The sequence below is a fragment of the Neomonachus schauinslandi genome, chromosome 1 (genome assembly GCF_002201575.2).
Source record: "Neomonachus schauinslandi chromosome 1, ASM220157v2, whole genome shotgun sequence".
NCBI classification, from domain to species: domain Eukaryota; kingdom Metazoa; phylum Chordata; class Mammalia; order Carnivora; family Phocidae; genus Neomonachus; species Neomonachus schauinslandi.
This window is the reverse complement of record NC_058403.1, coordinates 201,256,298-201,280,808: the sequence shown is the minus strand read 5'-3', so window position 1 is coordinate 201,280,808 and position 24,511 is coordinate 201,256,298. Positions and strand designations below refer to the sequence as shown.

The window sequence follows — 24,511 nt, the reverse complement described above, 5'->3', positions numbered from 1 at the left end:
GGCCCCGCCCCCCCCAGTGGTCCCTGAGCCCCGCCTGCTCCCATTTCCACCCCCCGCTTCTTTCCCTGGGGCCTGAGAGTCGCAACCCCCAGCCCCACGCCCTGGACGCGCGGGTCCCACCGCTCTCGGCCCAGCGCCCCCAGCCTCCCACTTCATCCCGCCTCTCCTCGGTCCTCTGCGCGCAGCCTCGGTCCCAGGCTTTGCTGGAGGGAAGACTGAGAAAAAGCTGGAAGGCAAAGGAGTCCCGGGCCCTCGCCCTGGCTCAGCTGTCCCCTTCACGCAGGACACGGCTGAGGTTCCTCGGGGGGCTCCCGGGGACCTTAGGAGGGAGCTCCCGCGTGGACAGACCGGGAGAAATGGTCCCCGGTCGGAGCGGGGACGGGGGTTTGCCCAGGTCCCGCAAGCGGGACGGGAAGGATTCCCAGAAGGAGCACCCCCCCCCGACTCAGTGACACCCCTCCCCACGGAAACATCAGTTCAGCGGCCCGCGGGTGGGGTGCGCCACGCAGTGAGTAATCGCTCCGGCGGCCGCCGCCCGCCGACTCCAGGTAACGCCGGCTGCCGGGAGCGACGCATAGTCTGTCTTCCCTTTTTTGCGCCCGGATCCTTCTCCGTGTTATTATTCTTGGCCACTGCTTGGGTTTCGGGACCCCTCCTGGCCTGGGCGCCTCACCCCCAACCCCTCCTCTCGGTCAGCACCCAATACGGCTCCCAAGATAGAAGGGCTTCTGGCTTCTAGGGCGGAGGTTTAGGGGGTGCTTGAGAGGAGAGTTCCAGGGACGCCTCCAGCCTGGAGGTTTGAGTCTCAGCCCTGCCCCCAGTGGTGTGCCCAGAGAGAGGAAGGGCTCTAACTCCCCCTTACAGGGGGGTTCCCTTAGAGGCCTGGACCCTCTCTCCATATCCCTAACTAGCCAATGGGGTAAAAGTGTCTGAGGGTGGCTCAGGAGTCCCCACCTCGTTTGCTCAAGGCTACCCTCCCTGTTATTTGGATCCCCAGCTCAGACCCCAGATTGTCAGAGAAAAGAGGATTGGAGGACAGGATCCTGGAGGCTCTGCACACCCACAATCTGGATTCTGGATGGGTTTATGAGGGGGAGAGTAAAGCCCTGGAGTGGTACACTTCCGTTTACTGAAGCAACCAGGCCTCTCGGCCTCAGTTTTCTGCTCTGCACAATGGGCGGCTCCCAGCCAGACTAAGGTCCTCTGTGAGAAGACGCAACATTACAGAAGGTGCCAGTCTAAGCCCTTGGCACAGCGCCCGGCACTGGGGGGGGGGCATGTTCTCTTGGAGCAGGGATGGTCCCCAGGCCTCAGTTTGTCACCTCTGAGAAACGGGGCCATAGTTCCACCTGCCAGGTGATCCAGAGGATTAAGAGGCGGTGGCAGTTCTTGACCGGAATTGTGTTTCCAGGAGAGTGCAAGCCCTCCTCCACAGCCTCTGCCCTGCAAAGTTTGACTCCCTCCTGAAGGACTTCAGGCTTCTGGAGGGATATTTTGATATTCCCCCCCATCTCTGCTCCTCCCCCAGTCATCCCCGGGTTTTGGGGAAAAGGCTCCCCCATCCACCCAGGTGCTCAGGCCAGAGACCTGGATGTGTGCGTGACAACTCTCTCCTTCGCTCATCCCCCACGTCCAATCCATCAGCAAATCCTGTTGGCTCTGATTCCAAAACACATCCCCATTCTGAGATTCTGACCCCTTCTCCCCACCCTGTCCAGGTCCAGGCCCCACCATCTCCCTCTGGGATGGTGCCCGGCTTCCTCCTGGGCGTCCCCGGTGGCCCTCCTGTCCTTCCTTGTCTGCAGGGCAGGCAGAGAGAGCTTTTAAAAGAAGCAAAGCAGGTCTTCTCTGCCCAGCCTCCCTATCCCCCCTCCTCTCTCTTCCTCTCCTCCACTCTCCTTTTCCCTTTCCTCTCCCTCACTTCACTCCAGCCACGGCAGCCCTGTTTCCCCAAACACACCAGGCTTGTTGCTATCGCAGGGTCTTTGCAGATTTGCTGTTCCCTCTGCAGGGATGCGCTTCCCCCAAATCTTCCCCCACTTAACACCTTCTCTTCCATCATGTCACAGGCCAAGTGTCATCTCAGAGGGGCCCCCCACCCTTTCCAGGCACCCTTCATCCCCTTCACCTTTTAAAATTGTCTTTCTAACACAGCTCTTTGAACATTGTCTTACTCTTGAGACTTACTTTCTTTAGACTGTGAGTGCCCTGAGAGCCATTAGGACCTTACACGGGGCCCAGTGAGGGCCACAGGAGAAGAGCTAAATGAATATTTGCAAAATGGAAGGATGGAGAATTCTCAGTCCTTCCAAGTGGCAAGAAAACTCAGTCCTAGTGAATCATGCTGCCTGGGGTCCCCGTGAGGCCCACGCCCCCTGACTTGCTATGTGACCCAAGCTGGTAGCCATCCCTCTCTGGTCCTTACCCACAGAAGGGTAAGGATCATTTGCCCAGCCCTGCCCTGGAGCCAGCCCTCTCTCCCCCGGGGAACCTTTACTTCATACCTTTGACTTTAAGGAAAGAGATTTGACCCCCCCCCCCCCAGGGGCTCCCTTCCCTGCCCATGGTGCTCCCAGCGGTTTAACCCCTTCCTCCCCAGTCCCACCGCCTTTTGCCCTGGCAGGGGAGCCAGCATTGACAGAACTTCTGGCAAATATTGACCCAAGTCCTTGAAGGCAGCTGGGAATGTACTGAGGGGGCAGATGGAGAGAGGGCCCCACCTGGGCCGGGGAAGGGCTCCTCCGTAGTCCGCACACTCTGCACCTAAGGATTAGGTTGGGGGACACCCTCCAGCCCCAGCTCCCTGTGTAAGTGAAGGGCATTGAGGGGACGCTGGGGAGAAGGCAGCGGTTAACAGTACCTTCAGTGGCCCATAGGAACCCAGAGCCAGTGGGAATGAGTAGAGCACAGCACTGCCTCTCCCATGCTGAGACCCCCATGCTCAGGGGCCCTCAGTATGGGATTAGCTGCCCGTGTTCCAGGCCTGTGTTCCCAGGAAGCAGGGGCAGTGAGGGTCTGGACCTGGACACGGGGTTGGGACAGCAGAACTTAGGTTCAGGACCTGTGTGCAGGAAAAGGTGGGGCTTTATCATTTCTACCCTGGAGCTTGAGCCTGGGTAACTGGGATGCCTAGGTTGAAAGCTTTGTGCACCGAACTTGAAAAATTCAGACCCCACAGGCATTGGAGGTGGGGCCTCAGGAGTGCCCCCTAGGTCTAGGTCAAGGCCCCTGCGCACCCGGCCACGGAGGCCTGGGTTCCCTGCCCCTCTGCACCCTGGAGAACCTCGGATGTCTGGGTTCTAGGAGGCGCCAGCTGCGGTGTATGTGTGTGGGGGGCGGACAGCTGTACCCCTTCCCCCCCAAGACCCCCCCCACACACCGTCAGCAAGCGCCGGCGCCACCGTGCCGTGCCTCCTCCTCAGCCTGTACCCGGCTTGAGGGTGGGGGTCAGCGGGGTCGTGGTGAGGGCGGCAAGGGACAAAGGGCGCTTGTCCGATGCCCGCCCTGACCTCGGCCGCCGCTTCCCGGACGCCCGGCCAGCCGCTGATTCACGCCCAGGCCGGCCGCAGCGCCCCGCGCCCGCCGCCCCCGGCCAGGCCGCCCCGGGGGGTAGGAAGGGGGGGGGGGGGCGAGGGGCGGCGCCGAGTCAACTTTCCCTCTTAAGCCCCGAAGGAATGTCGGCGGATTTCCTGAAACCCGACCCCGGCCGCCCGCCGGCCCTCCCGCCCCTCACCTGGACCTGCTCCCTCGGGAACGGCAGGAGGGGCGCGGGGGCTCACCTGGGGGGCCAGGGTCAAGTCCTCCTTCCGCTCCCACCCCCAGTGGCCTCGTAAAGCGGAAAGGGGGGTGGGTGGGCGGCAACCAAGCCCCCTCGCTCTTCTCCGGCAACTTAGGCCCGCGCTCCCACCTCTCCAGCCTCAGTTTCCCCTTCCGCAAAAGGATGCGGGGAGTCTTTCCTTCCTGTTGCTCTTTAAGTGACGCCTCTTATGTCCGATGCCCCAACCTCCGCCCGCCTCTCTTTGCTTCTCTCGCTTGTATCTGGGTCCACCCCTTTTCCCACCCTGAGCCTCAGTTTCCTTAACTGTAAATTAGACAACGCTACGGGTACTTCCTTATAGGTTGTTGCAAGAAAATACCTGGGAAGGGCTTTGTTTGGAATGAATGAAGTACAGTAATTGTGGAAGAGGCTTAAGCGCTCAGGGCTCTGAACTGACATGTGTGGGCTTGAATCCTAGCTCAGCTGAGGGGTCCTGGAGCCTGTTTCCCACCTGTGAAATGGGAGACAGCGTTGGTCTTAACCAATGGCTATTTCCCAAGGCACAGGCCCTGATTCGCGGGGGGCTCGACCCGGGGTTCCCTCGCTTTCGCGAAAACTGCGGGCTGGAGGCCCTTGCCGCAGGGTTGCAGCGGCGTAGCCTAGGAGGGGCGGGGCGGGGGAGGGGCCGCGCCGGGATCCAGATGTTCAGGGTCCGCCAGGCACAGCCGCGCCTGATTAAGCCACGTGGGGGCGGGCAGAGGCCGCGGAGATGAAAGCGCCGCGGCCGGCCAGGGGAGGGGGTGCGCCAGGCCCCCCCGGGGTCCCTTCCTCCTCGGCCGGAACCTGCGGCGCCCTCTGACCCTCCGACCCCGAGTGGCTGCCGCCCCGTCTGTGGGGGCGGAGCGTAGATGGAAACCACGCGGGCGGCAGCGCGACCTCGGCAGGCACCTGCACGGGGCATGCCAGCGGGGGGGAGAGGGGGTCGTCTTTGCAGGGGACCTAGGCTTAGGGAGGCGCCCCCACTACCATGGCTGACAGAGAGGAAGCTAGGGAGACCTCTTAAACCGAGATTCATGGGGCTCCAATCTGTCACCTTGGAGTGTGGCAGTTATGGAAGCCAGAAGTGTCCCTGTGTGTCCCAAGTTTTCCCACAAGAATTAGGAATTTTAGCAGCACTTCGACCCCGCGCCTGCTTGCACCTCTGTGCCCCCTCCCACTCAGCCCCGGGGCCGAGAGGCCCCCAGTTGGGGTAGACAGCGCTAGATCCCCCAGGCCTATGGATCAGGGCTGGGCCAGAAGGGGGCGAGGCTGAGGAGACCTTGAAGGGCCTGGGAGGGCTTCCTCCAGGAGGCAAACCAATTACAAAGTTGCCGCCCCTCTCACTAGGGTGGCAAAGGACACGATGCCACAGACCTTCCCGAGGCCTTCGCTGCCCCAGCGCTGTGACCCTCACTCATGTCCTTCCATCTCCAGTCTCTGGCTCCCGCACCACCGCCCTCCTACCTCCTCTTCCAACACTCTCTTTCCCGCCTCAGGGCACTCGCTCGCTGTTCCCTGTGCCTGGATTGCCCTCCCCGCGTGGCCAGCTCAAAGTTTGCCTCCTCGGGGAGGCCCTCCCTGAATCCCCTGGCCAAGAGACACCCCATCCCATCACCCTATTTGTTTCCTTTTGGCCGCATAGCGCAGGCTGAGATCCTCTAGCCCGTGGATACGAGGGAGGTGTCCCGGCACCCCCGAGATGGGACAGACGGCGGGGGATCACCGTCCACCTGCCCCGCCCCACCCGCACCCCGACGGTGCCGCAGCGCGTCTCCCCCGCCCGTTCTCCGCATCCCCCGCCCCCCCTTCCCAGGCTGCCTCGCTCGGGTGACGTCAGCGACCCGGTCCCCGCCGCCGCCGCTGCATCCTCGGTGCCTGCCAGGAGCCGGCGTCCCCCGAGCCCCGCGCTCCCCGCACGGCCATGGCTTCGGTCGCGCTGATGCCGCCGCTGCTGCTGCTGCTGCTGCAGCCTCCCCCCGCCACCCCCGCGCCGCCCGCCCGCGACCCCTTCGCCCCGCAACTCGGGGATACGCAGAGCTGCCAGCTGCGGTGCCGCGACCGCTATCCTGGTCCGCAGCTGTCGCAGGTGAAGCGCATGCGGCGCCAGCCGGAGGACCCGGGATCTCTCCGGTGGGGGAGGGGCTGGGGATGCGGTTCCCTCCGTTGCGAGCGCGGGATAGGGGTTCTTCAGAGCCGGAAGGAGTCGGAAATGGGGGCTCAACAATGGAGGTGGGGCCCTCTGGTGAGGGAAGGACTGGGGTCCCTTCTGTCGAGGCGAGCGCTGGGGTCGGGGGTCCCTCGGATGGAGATGGGGGTTGTTCCTCCAGCGGGGGAGGGGCTGGGGGGGTCCCTCGGATGGGGGAGGGTTTGGAGATGCAAGTCCCTCCGATGAATGCGGAGTTGGGGGGGCCCATCCAAGGGAGGGGCGGGGAGGGCATTGAGGCTTCTTAGGCCAGCTTGCGGGCTCTGCCTGCACTCGGCTGCGCCAAGACCCTCGGGGCGCCCATCCCCCACTTCCTTCAGGTCTGACGGTCCACTCCTCTTCCTCCCCCCTCCTCCTCTCCTCTTCCTCCTCCTTCCACATCCACCTCCCTACCCCCCCAAGAGCTACCAGCCCCCATTCACATCCTCACCCACCCCCCACCAGCTGGATCTCCATTTTCCCAGGCCAGAAAAGATGACAAAACCTCCTCCTCTTAGCCTCCTCCCTCCTTCCTCAGGCCTGACAATCCCCCTCAATCTCTGCCCTCCTCCCTGGAGCCTTGGCGTGGTCCGGGGGGTGGAGGGAGGGGGGCATTTCTCTCCAACTTATCCATTTTACAACCATTGCCCAAACCCAGTGTCCTCCATGGTCCACCCCCTCTCCCTTCCTCAGAGCTAAGAACCCCCACTAATATTCTTAGCCTTCCCCTCCCCACCTCAATCTCTCTGGATTTGGTGGGGGAGGCGGGAGAGAACAACAAATCTTCTACCTCCTGCTCTGAGCCCGTGCTTCCAGTACAAATCTCCTCCTGCCCCTCCCCCTGGCCTGAACCCCATGCCCCCTCTCCCAGGCAGAGCTTGAGGAGGAGGACCCTTCTGAGTCCCCCTATGAGTATGACAGGGCTGTCCTGATCAGTGCTTGTGAGCGTGGCTGCCGCCTCTTCTCCATCTGCCGATTTGTGGCAAGGAGCTCCAAGCCTAACGCCACCCAGACTGAGTGTGAAGCAGGTGAGGGCTGGCCGGGTGGGCCGGCGTGGGGAGAGGTGGCCTGGGAAGGGTCACCCTCTAGTCACCTCTCCTGCCCCCTCCCCGTCCCACCCCACCCCCAGCCTGTGTGGAGGCCTATGTGAAGGAGACGGAGCAGCAAGCCTGCAGCGAGGGCTGCTGGAGCCAGAACCCTGAGCCGGAGCCTGAACCCGAGCCGGAGCCAGAGCAGAAGGTGGGCACCCTCCCACCTGTGGCCCTGGGACCATCCCCCCTCCCCTCTCTACCCCACCCCCCAAATCTGCACTCATGTTCAGAGTGTCCCAGGCTCTGTAGTCCATTCTGGGCTTACTGGGGATCCTCGATGGAGTCTTGTCTTGCCTCAAACCTCAATTATCATCTCTGTGATATGGGAAATACCCTCCCTTCCCACCACCGTACAAGGAGTGAATGCAGAAAACAGCCGGTGGTTATCCATCATTTGTCCTGGTCCCGGCCTGATCACAGCCTGTCCCAAATTCCTCATGCCACCTAGAGGCACCTGGGACAGTGTCACTCCCATTTCATGCCCACGAAGCAACTGCCCAAGGTCACACAGTTAGGGCTGGGCAAGAGATGGCATTTAAAGCTGGTGCCACCAGGGCTTGTGAACACCCCTCACCTCACTCATCTTCAGTGCTATCTGAAGAGCTGACTTTATTGAGCCCCTACTGCATGCCAGGTGCTGGTCTAAGCACTTTCCTTTTGGTGAACAGGTGGCCCCCGTCATGGGGGGGGGCTCAGAACTGAGTTTTAGTGAGGAGGAACTCCCCCACCCCAGGGAGAGATCATAACTGCTCACCCGTCGTGTCCATGAGTGAGTCTAGGAAACACTGTGTCAGGGGAAACTAAGGCACAGGAAATCATTTATCACAGCCAGGGAGCCCTGGACCGAGAGTGCCCAGAAAGCTCCTCCCCTTCACCCCTTTGCCTCCACCCCCTCCAGGCCTTCGTTGTTCATAAAAGCACGCTGCACTACCATTCCTTCCTGTTCTGAGTTCTCTCCTGACGCTGTCAAAATAAGAATGATGGTGTGAGATGTTTAATAATAGCAGCTACTACATACTACACGTCGGTGCTGTGCCATCGTCTAGTTGAAGTCTCACAACAACCCCATGACAGAAGAGAATCAGCCCCGTTTGAGGGCTCAGAAAGGGCAGTCCCCTTCTCCAAGGGCAACAGCGTGCCGAATGCCGCATTCATGGCATGAAGCCCTGTTGCCCCAAACCACTCAGCAAATTCTGGTCACAGTGAACTCTCCCAGCTCACCTCCCTACCTTGGTGACATGTCTGTGCCTTGGGCCTTCGCTTGGCAGAGAAAGGTCCTGGAAGCTCCAAGCGGGGCCCTTTCGCTCCTGGACTTGTTTTCCACCCTCTGCAATGACCTTGTCAACTCGGCCCAGGGCTTTGTCTCCTCCACCTGGACGTACTACCTGCAGACTGACAATGGGAAGGTGGTGGTGTTCCAGGTGAGGGGTCTGGCAGAGGCCGTGCCAGCGTGGTAGGTGGGTGATCAGGGTAAGAAGGTGGGATGCACTGGTTGTTGGCTCACGGGATGCAAAGTCCTCGGGTGATCAATGTTCGGAGCCAGCTAGGTTTAGGGGTTCACTGCCTCACTCCCCTCCTTGACTCTGCTTCGCTTTGTGGTGGTTGCATTCCCAGGCAAGCTCTTCCCTCCTGATGGCTGGGTGGATGCCTAAGGCTCTAGGGTATAACCTCTCTGAAGCTTTAGCTCAATTGAGACGGACTTTGATTGGCCCTGGCTGGGTCATGTGACCATCTCTCAGCCAATCCCTGTGATTCTATCAGCCTAGCTCGTGTTCCCACTTCAGGAGCTAAAGGATCAGGTCAAGAGGAATTGAGATGCCTGCACCAACAGGGAACCACGTCCCTGATGTCACAGCCCACAGCCCAACAGAAGGGTGTCCTCTCTGCACCCAGGGGAACTATGTCCCAGCTGGGCATGGGACAATGTAACCTACATGGGACACAGAGATGCGCTTCCCAGGGCCAACGTGGTGCCTTTCTAATTGGCTCTTTCTGTGCTGTCTTGTTCCTGGCCTAGACCCAGCCTGTGGTAGAGAGCCTGGGGCACGAGGGGGCCCGTCTGCAGCGAGTAGAGGTGACCTGGCGGGGATCCCACCCTGAGGCCTTGGAGGTGCACGTGGGTAAGGTCCGAGGCTAGACCAATGTTCCTTCCACAGGTGGCTCCACAGCCATAAGGAATCCTCCTGGCAAATGAACCCTCTAGGAATGGGATTTCTATCTCTCAACTCTTAGGGTTCCTTGGTCCATCTTCCAGGGTTCCATGATCCATCTCCCATGGTTCTGTGGTCTGTTTTCCAGGATCCCACAGTCCATCTCCAGGGTTCTGCAATTCTTCTCTTGGGGATTCATGATCCTTCTCCCAGGGTTCCATGGTCTGTCTCCCAGGGTTTTGTGATTCATCTTCCTAGGTTCCCTGGTCCATCTCCTAGGGCTGCCAGGTTCCATGGTCTATTTCCCCAGGATTCCACGGTCCATTTCCCAGGGTTCTGATCTATTCCAGGACTCCATGCCCCATTGCCCTAGCTCCCGGCCTCCTTTCTCCTCTCCATGGCTGCCGTGGCCTCTTGGGAGAGGCCCGGGGGCTGCTAAGAGGTGACCTGTCTCTCAGACCCTGTAGGCCCCTTGGACAAGGTAAGGAAGGCCAAGATCCGAGTCAAGACTAGCAGTAAGACCAAGGTGGAATCCGATGAGCTGCAGGACAACGACTTCCTCAGTTGCATGTCCCGGTGGGTGGCAGGACCCTGGGGGTGGGATGGGAGTGTAGCTGGAGGGGAGGGTCTCCCAAACCCCACCAGGACCGCTGAGCGTGCCTTCTGGGCGGGTCAGGCGCTCGGGGCTCCCTCGCTGGATCCTGGCCTGCTGCCTCTTCCTTTCTGTGCTGGTGATGCTGTGGCTGAGCTGCTCCACCCTGGTGACTGCACCTGGCCAGCATCTCAAGTTCCAGGTGGGTGGGGCTGGGTGGAGGGGTGGGAGAAGGGCCGCTCCTTGGCCCTGAATTGGGCCACTCACTCTCCCCTGGAGACAAGGTCCCCTGACTTCTTGTGTGACACTGGGAAAGTTTCTTTACTTCCTTATCAAGTGAGGGGAACAATGCCAGCCCTTAGCTGGGGTGACCTGAGATCAGGGGTGGGAAGGAGCCTTGGCAGGGTGGGGGCTCAGTAGCCCTCCCTCCCTCCCTCTTCCTCCCCCTGCAGCCCCTGACCCTGGAGCAGCACAAGGGCTTCATGGTAGAGCCAGACTGGCCCCTGTATCCTCCCCCATCACATGCCTTTGGGGACAGCCCCCCACCCTACAAGCTGAAGCTGGACCTGACCAAGCTGTAGGTGTCGATCGACCCATGCATCGCCCAGTGCAGGGGCTCCTTGGGCCTCACTTGCCCTGTGCCCAGGAGTCCAGGTCAGGGTGGGACCATCCTTGGGCTCCTCCACCCCTGATCCTTCTTCTTTCCCCAGTCCCTCCCCTTGCCCCTCTGGGTCCTGGGATTGCCATGCCCCTACTGGGGGGCGGGATCTGGCTTTGGTTCCTCCCTGCTCCCCCCTTCCCCAGAGTGTGCTACGTCTGTCTTCTATCTTGTAGCTTCTTGAGTATTCAAACCCCAGTTCTGTGCTGCCTCTCTCCTTCCTCCTTTCTCCCTTATTGGGTGGGGGCTGAGAGCACAGGGGAACCACCCTGTGCTAGGGCTCCCTCCTTCTCCAGAGATACAGTCCCAAGAGAGGAGGCCCCTGAGAGAGATGGTGGTGGGCAGCTCCATGCTGGGAGGGTGGCTGAGGCTGGGGTTGCAGCATGGGGGTTGGGAGGAATAAACCATGTATATAAAAGATATTTTGGACTGAGCCTACTTCTTGTCTTTCCATCTGCCCTTGGGAGAAATGGCCTGAGCATGGCCATGGCACCTGTCCACTTGGCCCCTTCTGAGACGGGGACAGCCCTGGGAACTCCCCGTGGCTTCAGGAAGGACAGCCCCCTGCGGCTGCCCAGCCCACATCACGATTCCGACTAGGGATGTACCTGGAACAGTGGCTTTTGCTACCTGCTTGGCCCAGATGGGGCGGTACCCCTTCTTGCCTTCCTTTTGGGATCCCTCCTCTGAAATGCATTGGTCGCATCTTGAGGAGGATGTTTGGTTAATGTTGCAGCCATCTGGCTTCCATTCCCCTTTCTTTTGGGCATGGAGCTCTGCCCCATTGGGGGCAGCTTCAGGGCATTGACAGTGGGTCCTATCCCCTTCCCTATCCAAGGGATCCAGACTTGGCATTGTTGCCCTGTACTTTGTATTGGAGAGGAGTCTTGCAAGACAGGAGCAACCTACCCCGATGAGGCTACAGCCTTGGCTCTCCATCCTTCCTGTCCATTCTGCAGACTCCCAGAGATGCTCCCCCAAAAATTCCTTTTTAGGTTCAGTCAACTGAAGTGGTTTCTATTGCTGGCAATCAGAGATTCCTGGGGAGAGTTTGGGATGAGGGGTGTGGTGGTCAGTGGGGTGGAGGTTTTCAGGGGCCAATGGAGGCCTATGGGTGACAGGTGGGTGGGGGCGGGGGTTAGAGGGAATCAAGCGGGGCTTATTATCAGCCGTCCACCCTTCACCTTGCCTTGTGTCCCAGGAGATCCACTTGGGATCTCTGCCTTCTGCTAGACTCAGCTGGGGAGGGGGTGGGGGTGGGTGGGGATTAGCACGGGCAGGAGGTAGGAGGAGAGAAGAGTGAGAGGTCAGGGTGTTTCTCTCCTGGTGTCTCCCTGCATTCCCCAACCTTCAGCCTGTGCATGGTCACAGCTCCCCACTACTACTCACCCGGGGTGCTGCGCCCCCTCAGGTCAGTTACCCAACCCTGCCCACACCTTGGCAAATATCCCCTTTACTACAACCAACTCTTGAGGCATCCCTTCTGAGCAGCTCCTACTTCCTGCCAGCACCCTGCCTGATACCATGAGCATCAGGATCCAACATTATTTTTTTTTTTAAGAATTTATTTATTGGGGCACCTGGGTGGCTCAGTCGTTAGGCGTCTGCCTTCGGCTCAGGTCATGATCCCAGGGTCCTGGGATCGAGCCCCGCATCGGGCTCCCTGCTCCGCGGGAAGCCTGCTTCTCCCTCTCCTACTCCCCCTGCTTGTGTTCCCCCTCTCGCTGTGTCTCTCTCTGTCAAATAAATAAATAAAATCTTTAAAAATATATATTTTATTTATTTATTTGAGATAGACAAAGATAGTGAGAGAGAGCACGAGCAAGAAGGAGAGGGAGAAGCAGACTCCCAGCTGAGCAGGGAGCCCGATGCAGGGCTTGATCCCAGGACCCTGGCACCCCTATTTTTAAATTTTTAAATTTTATTTATTTATTTTTAAGTAGGCTTCACACCTGGTGTGGAATGCAATGTGGGGTTTGAACTCACGACCCTGACATCAAGACCTGAGCTGAGATCAAGAATTGGACGTTTAACTGACTGAGCCACTAAGGTGCCCCTACTTTGGTCGGTTTTTAAGTGTACAATTCTGTGACATTAGGTTCATCCACAAAATTGTGTGACTATCACCGCTATTTACATGGCTGCTGTAACTGCTCAGTCCAGCTCAAAGGGGACCCTAGTGGCCTTGCCCACGACCTCCCATCTCAATGGCTCCAAACGCCTGGGTGGCATCTTGAGTCTTCCCTGTTCTCCTTCCACCTTATCTCATTGGCAGGGCCTGATTCCCCAGCCCTCCAGCCCACACGTGTCTCTTTATCTCCATGGCAACCACCAAGGTCTAGGCCACCACCACCTCTCCTCCAACAGCTGCCCCTGCCTCCCCTTGGAGCTCCCTGCTTCCCCTCCAGCCGCCCTCCAGCTCCATGCAGCAGCTTGGAGCTGTCAGGATAAAGCAATCTGATCCTGGATATCAGCCCCCTTCTTGGGTTTACTGCTGTCACGAGGAGTCCGAACATCCACATGTACCAACGAGGCGTTCCCCAATCTGGCCCCATGAACCTCTCCAACCATTTCTTTCTTTCTTTTTAAGATTTTTATTTATTTATTTAACAGAGATAGAGAGCACAAGTAGGCAGAGCGGCAGAAAGAGGGAGAGGGAGAAGCAGGCCTCCCGCGGAGCAGGGAGCCCGATGTGGGGCTTGATCCCAGGACCCTGGGATCATGACCTGAGCCGAAGGCAGACGCTCAACGACTGAGCCACCCAGGCGCCCCTCTCCAACTGTTTCTATGGAGGCTCTCCCCATCGCTCACTATGCTCCAGCCACAGTGGATCTCTCTGGCTTCCTGGAGCCCACCTTGTTCCTTCCTGTCCGGGGACCTTTGCATTTGCATGTCCCTATGCCAGGAACTCCCTCACGGCTCTGCTCTGCTCAAGTTCTCATCTAAAAGGGCTCCTCCTCAGCAAAAGACATCTATCTTGTCCTCCTCAGGGTGGGCCAACATCCCCTGTTATCACTGTGTTCGGCTCCTGCCCCTATCCTTACAATATTTATAGCTAATTAATAGTCACTTATTTCAAGGTCGGCCTGCTTTAACATAATTTTATAAACTCCGTGAAGGTAGCTCCTAAGAGTCTCATATGTGACCTGGCATGGAGCAGGTGATTATTAATTATTTTTGCTTGAATGTCTCCCTGTTTCTCAGACCCTAGAAGCAGCCTTACCTGGTCAAGTCCATTCCCTACATGGGGCTAGACCTTGTCCCCACCCTGCTGACCCCCCATGACGCCCTGTTGCCCTTGGACACCACCTGATTTCCTCTGTTTACTTTTTATTTATTTACTTTAAAAAATTTTTTAAAGATTTTGTCTATTTATTTGAGAGAGAGAGAGAGCACGAGCAGGGAGAGGGGCAGAGGCAGAGGGAGAAGCAGACTCCCCACTGAGCAGGGAGCCTGACATGGGGCTCGATCCCAGGACCCTGGGATCATGACCTGAGCCACAGGCAGACACTTAACGGACTGAGCCACCCAGGTGCAACAAGATTTTTATTTTTAAATAATCTCTACACCTAACATAGGGCTCGAACTAACAATCCTGAGATTAATTAAGAGTCACGTGCTCCACCGACTGAGCCAGCCAGGCGGCCCCTCTCTGCTTACCTTTTAAAGGCTTTCAATAAGGGCGCCTGGGTGGCTCAGTTGGTTAAGTGTCTGCCTTTGGCTCAGGACCTGATCCCAGGGTCCTGGGATTGAGCCCCACGTCTGGCTCCACGCTCAGTGGGGAATCTGCTTCTCCTACTCCCTCTTCCTCTCCTCCTCCCACCCCCCGGTTTGTGCTCTTTCTGTCTCTCTCTCTCAAATAAATAAATAAAATCTTAAAAAATAGAAAAATAAAGGCTTTCAATACTCGCCATTGTGGCAGCCACCTTTCCTGCTATGTGCCTCCTACCTTTCGGTCTGAGGACAACCTGGGTCCTGTCCTCATTGTTTCCTACGGTAACATCAACATCATCACTGGTCCAGCCTTGCCTTTTCTATAGCTGCTCCTTCTGCTTGGAAGGCCTTCGTGGATTTGATAGGGATCTACCTGGCACCTGTCGCTCTCTTCTTCTTTCTTAACAGAGCTCTGGTTTGGTGTGACCAAGCTTATGTGGTTCAGGGGAGGTTGAGCAGTATGACCCCAGACTTCTCAGGCACTGGTGGGATTTACTGGGAGAGAGGCACGCGCTGTTAGCTGGGGTTGCTGAGTGGGGAGGGTGTGAGTCTGCCGCTGCCAAGGGGCATTGGTTACCACCACAACAGAGCCTACCAGAGGTGTGGAGAGAGACCATGTCTTCATGCCATTGCTGGAAGTCCTGGATCAAATGGGCCTGAAGTCCACCCTGTCCCTTTTTTGCCTTAAGCCTTAAGTTCACGTTGAGCTTCTTTATTTTTTTTTTTAAAGATTTTATTTATTTATTTGACAGAGACACAGCCAGAGAGGGAACACAAGCAGGGGGAGTGGGAGAGGGAGAAGCAGGCTTTCCGCAGAGCAGGGAGCCTGATGCGGGGCTCGATCCCAGGATCCCGGGATCATGACCTGAGCCGAAGGCAGACGCTTAACGACTGAGCCACCCAGGCGCCCCCGTGTTGGGCTTCTTTAACTGAAAACTTGTGACTGGTCCCAGTCTCTTCATCCCCCTCCCCTCTCTTGGGACTGCGACCCCAAGGGCAGAGTGGTTTTGTTTTGTTTTGTTTTGTTTTTAGTTTGTATGTTTTGCTGCTATGTGTCTGGTGTATGAATTCTGGAAGCTCTGGTGACCAGCCCAGGGCTGGGCCTAGAGTGGGTGCCTCATAGATTTGGAATGCATGATGCAGGTGGTGTGGTAGAAACTATGAGTGCTGGGGGCATGTGGTGTGGGTAGAGGACTCCCTTCCAAATATGTGGTGAGTGATGTTTGCCCAACGAGATGGCAGCTGGCTTGTTTGGGCTTTGAGGGATGGATAGAATCTGAGAAGGCAGGGTGTCCCAGATACGTGGGTGTGTTAGAGGTGTCCCAGGGGTATGTATGGCCGGTGGGCGTCTGCACGTGCAGAGAAAAGCAATGTTCACTCATATCATCTACCCTTTTGAGGGCTTCGCTCACTGCCCACAAGGTCTGCATGGCCTGGCCCCTGCCACCTCCTGTATGCTTTTCCCTCTACTTTCCTCTCTCCTTGCTATAGCATGCACCTCAGGGCCTTTGCTCTGATGTGCCCTCCACCCAGAATTCTTTTTCCCTGGATAATCTGGCCCTGTCCCTGGATTCATTTTTTATCTGATCTTCCTTCCTTCCTGAGGCCTATTTCAGCTCCTCACCTGCTTAGTCTTTCTCCTACATTGACTTGCTTATGGCTCCATGATCTGTCTCCTCCACCACCCCAAACTGGATGCACTGCCAGGGCATGATTGGGTCTGGTGTGGCCTCAGCACCCATACCTGCAGACTTCTGAGGAATCTCCCAGCAGGGCCGCCTGGGACCTCTGGGGAAGACCCCCAAGTGCCAAGCAAACACCCTCAGGCTCCTCTGCCAAGTAAGTCCTGGCCCCTTCTGGAATCTCAGGAGTGAGAGGGCACTTTGCCTCTGTCCAGGGCTCTTCTAAGGAGTAAGTCCCAGCAGAAGGGACCTTGTAGAAGAGATCTGACTCTCTATAGCTCTCTGAGCCTCAGTTTCCTTGTCTGTCCCCCCAGCTCCATGAGTCATCTGGGAAGTTGCCCCCTCTGCCCCTTCCTGTGCCTTCCTCCCACACTGATACAGCCCTGATGGAGGGTGGGTGGGTGGCTGGGATCATGGCATAAGGCAGAAGTGCCCATGTGTCCCTGTACTGTAGTGTTGCCATGGCAACCGGCAGTCCTGGTTCCCTGGTGACAGGCCTGAGTTCTGGGCCCAGAGGTGGTAATCTGTCCAGGAAGGGAGGGAGGGAGCAAGGTGTGCCTGGCAACACTCATAAACACATGGAGGAGAGGATGGGGACTCCGGGTGCCTAGGTGGCTCAGTCAGTTAAGCGTCTGCCTTCGGCTCCGGTCATGATCCCAGGGGCCTGGGATTGAGCCCCGCATCCGGCTCCCTGCTCAGCGGGAAGCCTGCTTCTCCCTCTCCCACTCCCCCTGCTTGTGTTCCCTCTCTCTCTGTTAATTAAATAAATAAATAAAATATAAAAAAAAACCTTAAAAAAAAAGAAAAAGAAAGGATGGGGACTCATGTCCTTCTCTTGGGGCAGGGGTAGGTGGGCAGTTCGGGTTGGGCCCCAGATGGGGGTTGCCCCAGTTCCTGCTCAGGGCCAGGCATGAACCCAACAGGGAAGCTGAAGCCTCCAGGGGTCCTGTGTCACGTAACTCTGCCCACTGCCCCCTTCACACCCAGTCCTGCCAGGCTCCCCGCGGCTCCTGGTACTCTCCCTCCTCAGGATCCCCACACAGGTTGTCCCCTCTGCCTAAAAGTTTCTGCTCTCTTCCTGGCCAATTCTTCAGCCTGAATATCCCCCTCTGACCTCCTGGCTCAGCCTGGCCCCTCTAAGTCACTACACCCCAAATCAAGCCTCTATCATGTTGACAATTAAGTTATTGCTTCTTTGCTTGTGTGATGATTGGTCTAATAAATGTTCCCCCTGCCAGATGTGACGCACTAGCAGTCTTGGTCACAGCTGTGTCCCACACACCAAGGAGGCTGCTCTCAGTACATCATTGTCGACACTCTCCCTTCTCACTCCAAGCCTTGCCCACATCACCCCAGACAATGTGGTCTCATCTCTGTTCCTCAGGCTCTTTCTGGCACCAGGCTTGGACCCTACATATTGCTTCCACCTGAAATGTTCTGAAACATTCTGGGCCCTTCTACGATGTTCTGGAATGTCCCAGAACATCTTAGACCATTCTGTCCCCTGCTTTTATTAAAGCTGGGACGTCACCTTCTCAAAGAGGGTCTCCCTAACGTCCTAGCTCAAGCAGTCCCTTCCACCCAGTCACTCTCAGCCCATTGCCTTTATGACAGTTACCACCATCCAGAAAGGCCTTGGTCATTGATCTGTATGCATGTCTCAGGTTTGTCTTTCTCCTTGTAAGATACACAACAGAGTCTTCTGTTATAACCCCCATGCTATTGAATGGAGGGGGTCAGGGATGAGACCAGGAGTTGGTGCTGAGCTCCAGAGTAAGACAACTCTGATGCCCTCGTGCTGGGACCTCGGGAGAGTTACTTACCTCTCGGAACCCCAGGCTCTTTCTTTTTCATCGAGGCATAATCTACAAATGGCAAGGTGTGCCCATCTTACAGCTCCATGAATGTTTACACTCCTGTGACCCAAATACAGAGCACCCCCAGCCCCCGGGGGGACTCCCTCATGCTCGCTTCCAGTTGGTCACCCCCAAGAGGTAGCCCTGGGTCTGACCTCTATCATCTTGGCTCCTTCTGACCAGTTTCATTTTTTGTTTGCTTTTTATTTTTATTTTTATTTTTTTATTTTTAATTTTTTTTATTTATTTATTTGAGAGAGAGAGTGAGAGAGAGAAAGAGCACAAGAGGGGGGAGCGGGAGAGGGAGAAGCAGACTCCCCGCTGAGCAGGTAGCCCGATGCGGGACTCGATCCCGGGACTCCAGGATCATGACCTGAGCCGAAGGCAGTCGCTTAACCAACTGAGCCACCCAGGCGCCCCTTTGTTTGCTTTTTAATAAGTCAGCTTTAATGAGGCATAATTGACATCTAATAACACAACCATTTTTAAATGCCCAGTTCAACGAGCTTTGACAAATGTAAACCTCCCTGTTGCTCCATCATCAAGATATAGAACATTTCCATCACCCTAAGTGCTTGTGCCTCTTTGTGGTAAAGGCCTTTGTTTCCTGATGATCTGCCCCAGGGGGCCCCAACATGTCACAGGTTAGCATGGCCTGTGTATGAACTTTACATAAATGGAATCATATCATGTGTCTTCTTCGTGTCCCCTTCTTTCACTCAGCATTGGTGAGATCCACCTGTGGGATGTACACAGTGGTGGTTTGTTCTTTTTCCTTGCTGTGTAGTATTCTATTGTGTGAATTGCATTTGTTTACCCACTGACCTGTTGATGGACGTCTGGGATGGGTTTCCAGTTTGGGGCTCTTATGACCATTTGTGTTCATGTCTCTGGTAAAACCATATCTCCCTTTCTGGGATGCCTGGGTAGCTCAGTTGGTTGAGTGTCTGCCTTTGGCTCAGGTTATGGTCACGGGGTCCTGGGATTGGGTCCCACATCGGGCTCCCTGCTCAGCGGGGAGTCTGCTTCTCCCTCTGACCCTCCCCCCTCTCATGCTCTCTCTATCTCATTCTCTCTCTCAAATAAATAAATAAAATCTTAAAAAAAAAAATAAAAAAACACACACAAAAACATATCTTCCTTTCTGTTGGATAAATACCTGTAGTGGGTTAAGTGGCATCCCCAGTTAACTCATATCCACCTGGAACCTTAGAATGTGACCTTATTTGGGAATAGAGTCTTTGCACATGTAATTTAGCTAATGATCCAGAGGAGATAGTAATAACTGTTTCTTTCCCTTTGGGGATGTGGTGAGAATACATAGTTTGGGGCATTGAAAATACTCTGTACGTGGTAACTAAAAAAAAAAAAAAAAAAAAGTGACAGCCAAGATGCAACTCGTCTCCGTCTATCTTTAAAGTTGTTTTTTTCTGCTTGTCCCCAGCCAGAGTCACACACAGGTAGGGACAATTGCCTCCTGTAGGAGAAGCCAGGGGAGGCTGGGTTCTGGGGTGATGGTGGGGACACTGGCAGGCCTGAGAGAGGCCACAGGGCTGGAAGTGACTAAGGTGAACCAAAGCACAGTCAGCACAGGAAAACCTCATTCATTCATTCATTCATTCACCAACAGATTTGCTGCCAGTTAATGCTGGAAGCAGGAGGCTAGGACCCTGGCAAAGCCCCAACCTAGACACAGCCTGGGCAGCCAGGCTGGGCAGAAGGGAAATAGCCCTCCTCTGCTGGGCAGCCAGGAAGGCTCCCTGCAGGAGGAGACCTGTGGTGGGTGTGAAAAATGTGGGACGATGCCCAGAACCACTCTGTCCCTCACTGTCCTGGAGGCCAGAAGTCTGAAATCAGAGTGTTGGCAGGCATGTTACCTCTGAAGGCTCTCGGGGAGAATGCTTCTTTGCCTCTTCCAGCCCTGGCTAGGCCACATATTCCCTGGCTTGTGACAGCATCACCTCAGTCTTTGCCTCCCTCTTCACATGGCCTTCTCTCTGTTTGAATTTCCCTCTTTTTTTTTTTCTAAGATTTTATTTTTAAGTAATCTCTACACCCGACGTGGGGCTTGAACTTCCAACTCTGAGATCCAGAGTCACACGCTCCACGGACGGAGCCAACCAGGAGCCTCCCGATCCGCACCCCTGGCTTTCCTTCTTTTTATGAGGACACCAAGTTATTAGATTTAGGACCCACCCTACTCCAGGATGATCTCATCTTGAGATCCTTACTTTAATTGTATCTGCCAAGATTCTTATTAAAAAAAAAACTCTTTTTGGGCGCCTGAGTGGCTCAGTTGGTTAAGCGACTGCCTTCAGCTCAGGTCATGATCCTGGAGTCCCGGGATCAAGTCCCGCATCGGGCTCCCTGCTCGGCGGGGAGTCTGCTTCTCCCTCTGATGCTCCCCCCTCTCATGCTCTCTCTGTCTCTATCTCATTCTCTCTCTCAAATAAATAAATAAAATCTTTAAAAAAAACCCACAACTCTTTCTGAGGTTCCAGGTAGATACGTCTTTTGGGGGGACACCATTCAAGCAGTATGCTGAGAATGTTTGTTCAATGTCTTTTCAGCGAGACTGTTCCCCCCGGAGGGGGGGAGGCAGGGCTCTCTTCCTTTTCCTGGCATGTGTGTCCCATGCCCGCCACAGGGTCTGGTGCACAGGAGGCCGTCAGTAAGTGCTTGCTGAATGCCTGATTAAAAGAAAGGAGAAAAGGGGTCAGCATAGGGCTCTGGAGAGGGCTTGAGCCTCAGAGTCAGAGAGTGAGGGTCCCATTTCTTGCTCCTGAGCCTTGGCAGGCTTCCTCCACTCTCTGAGTCTCACTTTCCCTGTTTTGCAAGGTCGTCACGAAGACCAGGAGAAAAGTCTGGGGGTCACCAGCACCCAGTAGGAACCTAGGAGGTGTAGCTATGGTGGTGGTGGGAGGGGCTGCAGGCATGGAACCTTCTAGACTGCAAGTAAGTTAGAGAAGGTGGACCTAGCTCAGACCTGACTTGAAGGAGACACTCGAGGTGCTGCCAGCTGGGGTGACAGGGAGAGCAAGATGAAGGGCAACTGTGTTTATTCTTCACTGAGCCCACGCATAATCCTGGAAGGAAGTGATCTATATGCCCCTCCTTTTTTTCTCCCCATCAAGGTGAGATTCACATAATGTAAAAATCACCATTTTAAAGTGAACAATTCAGTGGTATTTAGTGCATTCACAATGTTGTGCAACTACCATAGCCAAGAAGAAAAGACCGTCCTGGCCTCTTGGGGAGTTGACATTCCAGGGGGAGGATGGATGGTAAACAAGAAAAGGAAATACATGACAATCCCTCAGAAAGCTCCCCCTAGAGCTCTCCTGTGATCCAGCAATTCCACACCTACAGAGGTACCCAAGAGAAGTGAAAACAAGACTCAGCTATCCGAACACACACGTTCACAGCAGCGCTAGTCACAATCACCAAAAAGGGAACACCTCAAATGTCCATCAATGGATGAATGAATAAATGACATGTGGTCCATCGGCACTACAGAATATTACTCAGTCACAAAAAGGAATGAAGCCATGATACTCGCTACAACGTGGAGGAACTTTGAAAACGTTACGCTGAGAAGCCCATGGACTGTAGGATCCCATGTATGTGAAATGTCCAGAACAGGCAAATCCACAGAGACAGAAAGCAAACTGATGTTTGTCAGGGTCTGGGGAGGGGGATGGGGAGTGACTGCTCATGGGAACAGGGTTTCCTTTTGGGCCAATGGAATTTTTTTGTGTTTTGTTTTGTTTTTTTAAAGATTTTATTTATTTATTTGACAGAGAGCACAAGCAGGGGGAGCAGCAGAGGGAGGGGGAGAAGCAGGCTCTCCACTGAGCAGGGAGCCCGATGTGGGGCTCGATCCCAGGACCCTGGAATAATGACGTGAGCCGAAGGCAGATGCTTAACTGACTGAGCCACCAGGCGCCCCTCAATTTTATTTCATTTTATTTTTTTAAAAATTTGTCTATTTGAGAGAGAGAGAGAGCGAAAGAGAATGGGGGGAGGGGCAGAGGGAAAGAATCTCAAGCGGACTCTGTACTGAGTGAGGAACCCAACATGGGGCTCGATCTCACACCCTGAGATCATGACCTGAGCCGAAATCAAGAGTCTTAACTGACTGAGCCGCCCAGGCGCCCTTATATTTCAATTTTAAACAACGGAAAACTAAAATACCGTACAGAGTTATGGGGAAAAAACCAAGCAGGGCGTGGGGACAGAGAGTGGGTGTGGGAGAGGTAAACTGCCAAGAGCCGCCATGGACTTGGGGCTTACTACCTGAGCTGCCCTGAGTGCTGTACGTTGTTTACTTCATCCTGGCCTCGCTCTGTCCTGCAGGGATACTTTAAACATGGGGAAACTGAGGTATAAAGAGCTGGAGCATCCTGCCCAAGGACTTGAGGCTTGTACGAAGTGGATGCAGAACAAAGGGCAATAGCAAAGATAGCGAGCATTTGTCAGATGTTGACTGTCTAGTTGACAGAGAAGCAAAAGGGGCACTGGGAGCATCAGCAGCTTGTTCTGAGGCCTCTCAGCGGGGAAGGGCAGACGGGGTGGACGCCCGGCCCCAGCACGAAGCTGTAGGAAAACAAGCCATCCCCCAACTTCCAGGCCTCCATTTCCTCCTCTGTAACACCTGGGGGTTACAAGGAGGCCTCTGAGCTCTGACCTGGGACCGTGAGTCCCACAGCTGGTCTGGAGCCAGGGAGCAGGTGGCGAGGCCCCCGCCTCTGGGAGAACAATGCCAGCTGTGGGCCAGATGGCAGCCAGACCTGTGGACGCGGTCTGCCGTGTCCTGCTTCCAAGCTCTGCCAGACCACAGGTCAGCATTATGGGAGGAGGGTTTGCAATAACCTTCGTGGGCCCTCCGGGTCCCCCAACCTGCCTGTGTCCCATCCCAGGTATGACAGCCAATCAGGCTCCAGTCGAGAACCCTGGGGGAGGGTCCCTGGCCTTGCTCTGCCTCATCCTCATATCCCATCTGCTGCATCTCCTCTTGGCTCCACCTGCAAAGTACGTCCCAGCTAGGACCACCCCCCACCTCTCCCTGGCCACCACCTTGGGACGAGCCCCATCACTTGGCCTGAATACTTGCCTCCTAAGTAATATCCCTAATTCAAGATATTTCCCCTGACTGTTGGTGTTGGTTATATCCCCTCTGCTCACAAGCCCCCTCTCGCTCCTCATTTCATGCAGGGGAAATGCTTCCATGGTGGTCCATAAAGTCCTCCGTGACCTGGAGCACTACTCATTGCCACCCACCCCATCTTCTCCTCCCCTTTCCCTCTCCCTCAATTTTCCCCTGCTAGGCAACGCTCCAGGCATGCTCCTGGCTCAGGGCCTTCGCACTGGCTGTCCTGTGCCACATGATCTTTGAATACCTGGTAGGTCCCCTGCACCATGTGTCTGCAGTGCTACATGTGAGCACACAGCCAGGGGCCCAGTGAACCTCTTCTTGCTTATCTTCAGCCGTATGTCTGTGTGTCTGACATGTGGGTCAAATCTTGGTGTTTATGAAGTGTGAGTGCATATGGATGCCATTGACTGCAGCCGTATGTGTGGCGGGCATGCGAGCTGTAGGTTTCTGCTGAGCGGGGTTTGATGCCTGCATGTGGTTCATTTGGAACAAAGGCTCAAGTGGCAGGCTGACCTCCGATGGGCAAGGGTGTGTGTGCAGAGCTTGCCAGAACTTGAGCTGCTCATGCATGCACAATTCAACATTTATTGAGCGCTTATGGTGTGCTGGAGAAGTCAGCAGGGCCCCTCAGCACCTGGTATCTTTCAACTTGCACAATGTCAACTCCTGAGCATTTAACAAAAGTGACTGAGTATCTACCTTGTACCCACCTGATCCTCGGTGGCAGATGATCAGTTGAGTCTGGTTCTAGCTGCAGGAGCCCACCCAGGCAGACTCCTTGCCTCCTCCTTGCCCCTTGCATGTCTACTCCTTTCTCCTAGCACTGGTTGCAGGGAAAGCTCTGAGCTTCATTTGGACCCCTGAACCCTGCTCAAGGCTGCACATGGGAGGGTATTCCAACTCAGAAGGTGAAAGTATAAATGGGCACAAGGCTGGAGGGAGGATCCTGGGAACTTGGACCCTTCTAGGGTGGAGATTCCAGGCTTTCAGTGGATTCGGGGGTGGGGAGTGTCCTTGAAAGGCTCTGGAAGCTTTACAAAGGACTTGTTGGCCCTGGGCTCCATGGGGTCCAGAGTGGGGAGCAGTGAAAGAAGGGAGGGGAGAAGGAAGGAGAACAAAGAGGAAAAGGAAGGACATAGATGCACAACTTTGAGTGTTGGCTGAAGATGGGGTAATTGGGGGCTGGAATTTGAGGGTCCAAGGCTGTTGGTTCTGGTGGAGTGGACTTTGGTGGTATAAGTATGGGTATGAAGGGTCTGTGGGCAAGGATTTAGGGGATTGGGACTTAGGATTGGTGTAGAGGATGGGGGAGATAATCTGAGGACAGGGTTTGGGGGTGTGAAAACCATAATTGTGGGTGAAGCAGGAGGTTTGGGGATCTGAGGGCAGATGACTGGAGTCTGAAGGTGGAGGTTCTTGGGTTTGAGGGTGGAGGCTCTGGGAGGGTAGGTCAGGGGAGGGTTGGGACCCAAAGCCTAGTTGGAAGTCTGAGGCCTGGGCAAGGGATGAACTCCCACATCTGAGGGAGTCTTGGGGAGTGAGTGGCCCTGGAAGGGCAGGGAAAGTTATCAGAGCTCTTGGATCAGTTTCTCCTTGTTCCTCCCATCTCGGCCTCGCCCCTCCCCCTTCGTAGAA

General features: G+C 55.7%; 1 protein-coding gene across 1 annotated transcript; it reads left to right on the top strand.

Moving 5' to 3' along the window:
• Positions 1–5,717: 5,717 nt before the first annotated feature.
• TMEM59L (transmembrane protein 59 like) lies at positions 5,718–10,795 on the top strand. Its single transcript, XM_021683107.1, has 8 exons — positions 5,718–5,882; positions 6,850–7,006; positions 7,108–7,217; positions 8,338–8,490; positions 9,087–9,189; positions 9,678–9,795; positions 9,896–10,013; positions 10,264–10,795. The coding sequence occupies exons 1-8, from the start codon at positions 5,718–5,720 to the stop codon at positions 10,390–10,392; spliced, it is 1,053 nt and encodes a 350-aa protein (XP_021538782.1). The 3' UTR covers positions 10,393–10,795.
• The last annotated feature ends 13,716 nt before the right edge of the window (positions 10,796–24,511 follow it).